This window comes from Lipotes vexillifer, unplaced genomic scaffold, assembly GCF_000442215.2.
Source record: "Lipotes vexillifer unplaced genomic scaffold, Lipotes_vexillifer_v1.1 scaffold1285, whole genome shotgun sequence".
NCBI classification, from domain to species: domain Eukaryota; kingdom Metazoa; phylum Chordata; class Mammalia; order Artiodactyla; family Lipotidae; genus Lipotes; species Lipotes vexillifer.
Genome location: NW_006796211.1, coordinates 718,120 through 728,278, shown reverse-complemented (window position 1 = coordinate 728,278; position 10,159 = coordinate 718,120). Strand labels below are relative to the sequence as shown.

General features: G+C 49.0%; 1 protein-coding gene across 1 annotated transcript in view; it reads right to left on the bottom strand.

The window, feature by feature from the left end:
- The window catches only part of MORN5 (MORN repeat containing 5), a 34,019-nt gene that overhangs the window by 22,800 nt on the left and 1,060 nt on the right, over positions 1 to 10,159 (bottom strand). Inside the window, exons 2-4 of the mRNA XM_007468357.1 lie at positions 7,162 to 7,309; positions 5,353 to 5,464; positions 1,210 to 1,341 (exon numbers count right to left, since the gene is read on the bottom strand). Coding sequence (XP_007468419.1) covers positions 1,210 to 1,341; positions 5,353 to 5,464; positions 7,162 to 7,309 — 392 coding nt within the window. The remainder of the gene's footprint in view (positions 1 to 1,209; positions 1,342 to 5,352; positions 5,465 to 7,161; positions 7,310 to 10,159) is intronic.

The window sequence follows — 10,159 nt, the reverse complement described above, 5'->3', positions numbered from 1 at the left end:
ACTGAGTAAATTTCCCTACAGGGAGTGGAGACTCTCAGCAGCCAACAGGCCTTCTGGTCTACCTGGCAGTTTCTTTCTCATTACACAGTAGGGTTTCTTGACCTGGGTCTTTAGGGGAATCATCAACCTCTTAAGACTATATGCAAAATGCATGCGTGTGTGTGTGTGTGTGTGTGTGTACACATATATATTTGTGTGTGTGCATATGTGGGTATTTTTCTATGAAGAGGGTCCATAGTTTTAGTTATTCCTAGTGGGACTATGGCTGTAGAAAAGAGAAGGGTTAGGAATCACGTGTTAAAGGAAAATGTTCTTGTTCTTATTTGTACACTGACCTCTTGCAAGTTTGGTCACTGTAAGTCAGTCCTTCTCAGTCTGATCAGCTTGTGTTCACTCACCAAACTGAGGTTCTGGATCCTCCAAGGTACTCCCCCGGCTGAGGGGCCAGCAGTCATCTTGGACCACGTGGCATCACTCACTTTCCAGGCCTTTACCTGTGCTGGTTCCTCTGGCTGAAAAACCTGTCCCCACACCTTAGGGTCAACTCTGCATCATTTTTGGGGTCTCAGGTTAGCTATTTCCTTCTTGAATCCTTCTCGGAATTTCCAGTTCTGGATTAGGTACCACTTCTTTGTGCCCCCACAGCATCACTCCCACCTCTCTGGGACCCCATTCCCATCTCCACTACCCCCCACCACCATTTAGGGCCATGTTTTTCCCTTTCATTATGCTTATTCCATGATGCAATTAACTGTTCATAGTACTTGTCTGCTATTTGCCAAACATAAGCTCCATGAGGAAGCGGTTTGTGGCTAGCTTTGGTGCCCAGACCAAGCAGAGTGTCTAGCATACAGCAGGCACTTATTAGCTGCAGGGAAGCATGCAAAGATAAGTACTTGAATCCTTTCAGTGCTACACTTATGTGCTGTCACAGTTAGACCACTAATGTCCTCTGCCCTACTCTGTGACTATGTACAGACTTGTCAGCCATGAGAATTCCAAAGAGTGAAACATTCAGACAATCAATTTTTGTCAATTTTCGGACAATCAATGATTGGCAAAAGCTTCTTTCTCGCTAAAGGCATGCATGTGTGTGCACACGTGTGCACAAACCTACATGTGATCAGACGAGACTGGGCATGTTCAGGGTGGTATGGCCATAGACCAAACCTACGTGTGATGAGAGAAGAGAAAACATGTGCCACATACCTGCATTTCTCAGAAAGCGATTCTTATAGTCCTTGACAATCCTCGTGGTTGGGTTATAGAAACCATCTCCGCAGTCATAACAGCCTGGAGGGATTTTTCTAGGCGGGTCCATATTGGTGAGTTGAGAGATACCTTGAAAGGATACCATGGATCATTAACTCACCACCAAGGCCAAACCCAGTCCCAACCTAAAGTCCACTTTTGGCTGGTTGCTTATGTGACAATCCGGCCCCATTTCTAGACCACACACTCCCTATCAGGGTACACAGCAAAAGCACCACAAACAGGGCCCCAGAGGAACTTCCTGAAAATGGCTCCATGAGTAGGTTCTGGGAAACTAAGCTGCTTGCATTCCTTGGCTCGTGGCCATGCATCCCTCTGACCTTCACTTCCATCATCCCATCTCCTCTCCCTCTGCTTTTATCATCACCTCGTCTTCTCTCACTCTGACCCTTCTCTCACTCTGACCCTCCCTCTTATAAGGACCCCTGTGATTACACTGGGCCCACCTAGATAATCCAGGATAATCTCCCCACTTCAAGGTCCTTGACTTAATCACATCTGCAAAGTCCCTTTTGCCGTGTAAAGTTAACACATTCATAGGTTCAATGATTAGACATGGACATCCCCCTATCTTCTTCCCTTGACCCCATCCTCTATTTCTAGGGACACCATGAAAAGGGCACTGGTTCTGGAATCAGAGAGACCCTGAGGATGTGTCAGAGTTGGCCACATAGCTAGAAAGGCATGTCTGGAGAGGAATGGCATTCAAAGTGTGAGCAAAGGCCACAAGACATGAGCCTTCATGCCTCACTCAGGAAGCCCTGTGGAACAGGGTGTGTGTAAGGAAAACAGCAGGAAAGAAACGGGTCATGTGGGCAAGGATCAGGTGATGAAGAACCCTGACCCAAACTACCAAAATAGCTGCCAGGCATTGTGCTAAGTGCTTGACTCCTACTATTTCGCTTACTCCTCATAGCAACCCTGTGGTCCCATTTTACAGATAAGAAAACTGAGGCTCAGAGAGGTCAAATAACTTGCCCAAGGTTAGATACTGAGCTCTGTAGCCTATACGTTAAGCTGCTGATATCAGGGGAGGAGAGGGCCTGGGCACCGCCTCCCAGAACCGGGGACATTGGAACCACCAGGAGTCGGTGTACCTTTAAGGTCATAACCCCTGTGTGTTGTCTCTCTTGGACGCTGAGGCCTGAGGAAAGGAGATAAGGTTGGAATAAGTAACTTCTTGGTTTCCTTCTACTAGTGGGTCTGTAATTCCCTGTCCTCTGGACTGAGGGCTGGATGCCTGCCGAGTGCAGCACCACACTCACAGCTCAGGGTCCCGCACACGGCGGTGCTCTGAGGTTGGCTGACGATGATAAGCAGGTACACTATTGGCTGATGGTTACTGAGGGCACACTCCACGCCAAGCGCTTTGCAGCCGTTCTCTCCCCGAAGCCTCCTGCCAAAGCCCATCTCGTGGATGCCCAGAGAGGAGAAGGGCAGCCTTAACCCTCCCCCCGGCCCTAACAATGCCTGCCGCAGAGGCTGAGAGGTGGCTTTTGGAGGGGTGAGCAGAGTGCCGAGGGACTTGGGAAGGAAGTGCGTACTTAGGATAAAGCTGCTGAGCCAGGAGCCACTGGAGAAGGCGTGGCTGCAGGAAGGTTGTGCGCTGCCTCAAGACTGGCAGAGACGCAGCTTTGGCAAAACCTAAGCTGTGTGAGAGCTGAGGGCCTGAGGCCGGGATCTCTTTGCCTACAGGCCTCAGCTGGGGTGAAGAGCTCACAACAAAGTCATCGCTAAGCCAGGGGGAGCCATTTACAAGGTTCTCCAGTGGCATCCAGACTGGCAGCTATTTGAAGGCAGAGACTGTGTCCTCGAAGCTCTCGGTCCCCCAGGGCCCAGCCAATGTCTGCCACAGAGCAGGTGCTCAGGGAACGTCTGTGAACAGCATTGCTGTAACTACCCTAAGTGCACCCATCACCTCCTACTGTGATGTCAATATTATTGTCCCTGTTTGATAATAACTCTTTATCGAGCACCTCCTACGTGCCAGGCAATGTGCTAAGCACTGGGGACACACAGAGCCTTTGCTCTTAAGGAGCTCACAGTCTGCTCTTCATGAGAGACACTCATGACAGAGCTGGGGGAGTGGATCGTGGCTGCTCTGTGATTTCTCCTGGGGAGCACTTGCCTAGTCTGGGAATTCAGGGAAGGGTCCCAGGAAAGGGGCATTAAGCTAAGACCTGAAGGGTGGGAAGGAGTTATTTGGGTGAAGTGAGAGGGTTAGAGCATTCCAGGCAGAGGGAAAGGCAAGAGCATGGTCTCTTGGAGAAGCAGAGAGAACATCCGAGAAGGGTAGGGAGCAAGGGATGAGGTTGGGGACCTCGCAAGAGCCAGAGCACGCTGGTCATTTTAAGAGTGTAGAACCTTATCTTCAGGGTAGTGGGGAGGCACTGAAGGGCTGGTGGCAATCAGATTCACGGTTTTCAAAGATGAAAGTGACCACAGAGTGGAGAATGGCCCAGAGGGGGTCAAGCGTGGATCTTAGGAGATCAGGTAAAGAAGGGCAGAGGATGGAGGTCTGGAATAGGGCAGTGGCAGAGGGGATGAAGAAACTCAACTTGGCACGTGGCGGTGCTTGGTAAATATTTGTTTAATGAACAAATGGATATATTTTAGAGGCAGAATCCGTAGGACTAGGTGATGGATTGCACACGGGGGTAGGAGGAGGCAGGATTAGGCTTATCTCGGCTGGGGGTTGGGGGGAATGACAGTCTCTGGGGGAGCAATCCTTGGGGGAGAGGGGGCTGGTGAGGGAGGTAATGAACTCAGTGCAAATTGAGGGACAACCAAACGTAGGTGTTGGGGAAGCTGGATGCAGGAATCTGAGACTCAGGGATTTTGATTTCAATTTGATTTCAATTAAATGAAGGCTTAAAAGTGAATCAACTTGTAGGGAGAAGGCACAGAATGATGACAGAAGAGGGTCTAAGCCAGAGAGCCGTGCGGAACCCCAAAATTAATAATCAAGGGGAGGAGAAACTGCAAAGGAGACGGGATAGAAAGAAAGTGGGAGAGTGAGGTGTCAGGAAAGCAAAGGGAGAGAAGGAGTCTCACCTGGTCAGCTCTCTGATCCGGGTCACAAAGCCAGGGTTTGCCCTGACTGACTCCGACCCTGAGTGCCTTGTGGAGGTTTCTGTCCTCAGGGAGGGTGAGCTGCCCAGGCTCATCCAGCTACTGAGCGGGAATGCTAGGACTCCAACCCTGGCCTTCCAGCTCTCTGCTCTGTCAACTACACCACATTATCTCATGTTAGGATTTTTTTTTTTTTTTTTTTTTTTTTACAGTTTGCAACATCATTTTCCCACATTTGGATATGTCGTCTGGGCTGTGCCGAAATCTAGCCTCTTGAGGTTCAGCTGACCTCACACGAGTCTCAGAAACAAAGGATGAGCCCCTTAAGCTGCCAGAATCCAGACTCTAGCCCCGATGTCGCCCTCTGTGATGGAACTCGATTTTTGCAGGGACATAGCGTGATGCAGGGGACCTCAGAGAGGAAGACATGGGCTCCCATGGGAGCTCTGCCACTGGAAACATGTTTGGACTACGTGGACTCAGCTTCCTCCTCTGTGACATGGGACAAGGAAGGCAGACATGGCAGGGCCATCTGGAGATTCTACGAGACAGGGATTATAGAGGGCCTCACCCGGCACCCGATACACAGAGCACACGCTGCACTGGTGCTGGCCCACATCGGTGCTACAGCTGATCTGATGAATGACAGCAGCTGAGATGTACTGTGCACCTACTGCGCGTGCAAGACACTGCTGTGAACACTTTACACGAGTGATCTTATTTATGAGACACGTGGGGTAAATGATGCTATTGTCCCATTTTGCAGGGGAAAACCTGAGGCACAGAAAGGTGGAGGCACTGCGCTTGGTCCCCGGCTGGTACAGGCGAGCTGAGATTCGAGGACTGGCCTCTGATTCTACAACCTGGCGCTTCTGCATTCTGTGACCCTGCTCCGTACTCCTCCCCTTTGGATGGGTTACTTCAGTGGCGCCACAGCTCAGGTATTTAGAGCCGTTTTTCACCTTCCTCTCCGTTTGGGTGTGAAGGGAAAGAAGGATGCCTGGGTACCTGCAGGCTTCAAGCCATAGCAGATCTCAGTGTAAAACCTCCGATCGTAGCTGTCACAGTAATGCCAGTTCTCAGTGTCATACTGCAGCCCGTCTGAGAAGGTGTACGTGCCCTGGAAGGTAAGGAGCACACGCACAGGTCTGAGGAACCCACAGCCCACTTGCCAAGAAGGACGAAAGTCAAGGGAAGGGGTGGCTTTTTCATTGCCATCGAAAAGAAGTGATAAGTATCACAGCTATCACGGCTGCGGTGATTAGGAGGAGTGGTTATGAAGTCCTGGCACCCAAAATATGCAACTCACTGCGTGACCCTGGGCAGATGACCTATCCTCGGTAGCCCTCGGTTTCCTCCTTCGTCCAATTGGAAAATAATGCTGTATATTTAATAGGATTGATTCAATGAAAGTCAGTGAGATAGTACATGAAAAGCATTTGACATAGGGCTGGCATATAGTAAACAGTCAATAAATGTTACTATTATTCTTTTATTATTATCATGGCTTGAAAGTTCAGAGCCCTCAGTCATGGCTCTTTGTCCAAACATGTACATTCAGCTTTTGCTGCCTTAGTGCTAAAGGAAGCCTCAGGATGTAGACATCGCATTGGCCTGGGCATCAGGAAACATGGGTGGAAATTCCAATACTATTAATTCACTGGGTGACCTTGGGTAAGTCACATCCCCTTCCTGGGGCTTAGATTCTCCAAGCTGTAAAGCGAGGAGTGTTTCTTAACCTTTTATTAGGTCATGAGCCAGCCCCTGTACACACCCATAATCCCATGAAAGTTACAGATCCTTTTTCTGGAGAAATTATAGTCACATGTACACAGAAGCTTTTGTATATAAATTGGGAGATTTCATTGACTCCCTGAATTCTACTTGTGGCCCACAAATCCCAGGCTAAGAACTCCTGACTTAGATGATTTATCATGATAGTAATGGTGGAGTTAACATTTATTGAGTGCCTACTGTGTGCCAGGTACTGAGCAGCGTGCTCACATATATTGCCTCATTTATTCTCATAACCATCCTAGGTGATGCCTAGTACTCTCATGGCCGGTGGAATCATGGTCCCCCAAAGATGTCCACGTCTAATCACTGAACCTATGAATGTGTTAACTTTACACGGCAAAAGGGACTTTGCAGATGTGATTAAGTCAAGGACCTTGAAGTGGGGAGATTATCCTGGATTATCTAGGTGGGCCCAGTGTAATCACAGGGGTCCTTATAAGAGGGAGGGTCAGAGTGAGAGAAGGGTCAGAGTGAGAGAAGACGAGGTGATGATAAAAGCAGAGGGAGAGGAGATGGGATGATGGAAGTGAAGGTCAGAGGGATGCATGGCCACGAGCCAAGGAATGCAGGCAACTTCTAGAAGCTGGAAAAGGCAAGGAAGTGGATCCTCCCACAGAGCCTCCAGAAGGAATGCAGCACTGCTGACCTATTGTAGACTTCTGATGTGCAGAACCATAAGATAATAAGTTTCTGTTGTTTGAAGGCACTGAGTTTATAGTAATTTGTTACAGCAGCAATATGATACTAATACAACCATTGTTCCAGTTTATAGACAAGAAACATGAGTCTCAGAAAGGGGAGGTCATGGGCCCAAGGTCACACAGTTGGTGGCATAATAGGATTCAAATTCATCATGGCCTGTCCAGGAGCCCTTCTGGATCCAGAGGGAGAGGATTCCAGAGCCCTGAAGATCAAGAGGAGGGAGAAGAGAGCAGCAGAGGGGGAGGGCAGGGTCGGTGTCAGGGGGGCCCTTCCTGTCCGAGGCTTTCCCCTCTGCAGACTCCCTCCCCAGCTGATTACCTTCACAACCAATCCTTTCTCCCAAATGGCATCGTATCGGCTCCCACTGGGGAAGTGCAAGGTTCCTTGGCCATGAAACATGCCGTCCTTCATTTCCCCAACATATTTTGTTTCGGTAGGGAGGATGTATTCGGCTTCACCCTCCATCCTGTAAGGACAAAGGGAAGTCACTGAGCCTTCATGGCAGCTGGAGGATCAGAGCTGGCGGGTGCAGGAGAGCCAGCAGGAAACTCAGGGTCCTCGGACGTTATTGTCCCAGCAATATTCTGTTCAGAAACAAAATGTTTGTTTCCCTCAAAGCTCAAAAGTAAGAGGGGCTGTGTGTCGAAGGGGATGCAGGGTTTGGTCTATTTGTTCTCCCTCTCTCTCAGGTAGGGACTGTCCTGGAGTTCACACTGCCCCTGGAAGCCCCCCTTGGGAGGCCCAGAGAGGGGAACAATGCATCCAAAGCCACACAGTAAGCACTGTGAAGCAGAGATGGGGGCCAGGTTTCCTGGTAGCTGATGCTGGGTCTTCCCCGTCCCCCAAAATCAGCCTACCCCTGCCCATTGCGCCGTAAGTAGGAAACTGGGAAAAGTGAAATTTAGATAGGAAATAGGAATTTGAATCCTGCTTCACCATATGCTCTAGATGTATCATCTTGGAGACTTTCCTAAACCTCTCTGTTTTCCTTCCTTTTTTCCAAGAAATATTTCCAGAACACCTGCTATATGCCAGGTGCCTTGCTGAGTCTAGTCTGTTGGATACAATACTACAGACACAACAGTGACCAAGGTAGATGCAGTCCTTGTCCTCGGGGGGCTCACAGTTCAGTGGGGGACACAGTTTAGCAATTATATAATGCGTGGTCAGTGCCATGTAGAAGACAGGCCCCTACCTGAGCACGGGGCAGGGAATGAGCTGGACCACTTACTTCACGTGTGAAATGGCTGAGATTAATGCCCAAGATTAACCAGATACTGGTAACAGTTTTCCTAGTAAAGGGCCTGACATATAGTGAGTGCTTAAGAAGTATGCTTTCATTCATTCCTTCATTCCTTCTCCATTCTTCCCCACTAGCTGGAATTTACCTCTCCTAACTCTGAACTTGTTTTGGTTTTGTTTGTACCTCCGTTGGACGCCTTGCACTTTCTGCCTTGCATCGTAATTGTATACCTCATCTCCCCTATTTAATCAAAGCTTCTTGAGAGGAAGACCTTGGTATCCTCAGCTCCTAGAATCATGTTTCTTCTTAAATAGGTGCTCGTGAACATCTACTAAGTAAGGAACGAAGGAAACAGAAGGGACAGTGGACTTCCTGAGTGGATGACAGAAGTTGCTGCTGTGACAGAGGCCCCAAGCAGGAGAGTGCTGTGGTTAAGGCACAGCTTCTGAGCCAGGCAGGCCTGGAGTCCAGATCTGGCTCCACCTCTCCATGCCTGTGTGACCTTGTGTGACCTCCACCTTTCTAAGTCTGAGTTTCTCATCTGTAAAATAGGGATAATGATGATGCCCCTGCAAAGTTGTTGCGTTAATGGCTATGAAACTATAATAGAATGCCTGACGTATAGAAGAGCTTAAAAACTATTTTGCTTTTACTTTGCTGCAAGACAGAAGGAAAGAGAACTCCTCTTCTTCTTTTATATTTCTTTAAATTTTTTTTTGGCCGCATTGGGTCTTAGTTGTGGCACGTGGGATCTTCGTTGAGGCATGTGAGATCTTTCGTTACTAGCGTGCGGGCTTCTCTCTAGTTGTGGTGTGCTGGCTCCAGGGCGAGTGGGCTCTGTAGTTGTGGCACCCGGTTCCAGAGTGGGCTCTGTAGTTTGTACCGCGCAGGCTCTCTAGTTGAGGCGTGCAGCTCAGTAGTTGTGGCACGCGGGCTTAGTTGCCCCGCGGCACGTGGGATCTTCGTTCCCTGACCAGGAACTGAACCCACGTCCCCTGCATTGTAAGGCGATTCTTTACCACTGGGCCACCAGGGAAGTCCCTCCTCTTCTTTCCTCTAACTCTTTGCTTGAGATCACATCTGTCATTTCTTAACATAGTCTCCGTCTAAACCCTTCTCTGAGATTTGGCATCTCCCCCCCCTTTTTTTTTTTTACTGCAAATTGGACACTATTATTCAGACCACCTACAGACATCTCCAGCCCACCCCAAACAGACCTCATCCTCTCCTCCCCCAAAGCAGCCGGATCCTCCAGGTTCAAAGCCTGGAGGTGGGCTCTGGGCTGGAATTGGAAGCAGTCTCTGAGTGGGACCAGGAGCCATCAGTTGCCAACTCCTGGCAATGAAATCGCCCAACTTCCACGTTTTTCTCTTTCCTGCAGCCCCACTGCCTCTGCCTTGGCCCAGAGACCTGGTGCCTCTTACTGAGACAGTGGCAATGGTCTCTGACCTGATCTCCCCACCTCCACTCTGCTTCCTTCCGTCCCTCTTTCCATCCTTCCCTTCCTCCTCTCCCTCTCCTTCCCTTCCGTTTTTTCTTTTATTCATTCAGGGTGAAAAGCCTTCATTTTATATATGTATTTTTTTGGCCGTACCATGTAGCAAGTGGGATCTTAGTTGCCCCACCAGGGATCGAACCCACGCCCCCTGCATGGGAGTGCAGAGTCTTAACCACTGGACCGCCAGGGAAGTCCTGAAATGCCTTCATTTTAAATTCAAAGTAAATTAGAAAGAACAAAGAGAGCTACTTTATAATGAAGACATCAATCCTTAACAAGGATATGATGACCATATCTCAAATATTATTCATTCATTCATTCTCTTATTCATTCATGTGGCTAACATTAACTGAGTGTGTGCCAGACACATGTACTATGAGGAGGGATACAGAGATGAAATAAATTAGATTTCCTAATGCCCAGCACTACCAAGGGTCTAACAGTGGCTCTTCCCACCCACAGAATTGTGCATGGTATTCAAATCTCTCTAGGTAAGAGCACAGCCCCCCTGTCTAGCTTGGGCTCCCACTTTCTTCCAGGCACATTCTACACTCCACCCAAACTGAACTGCCTGC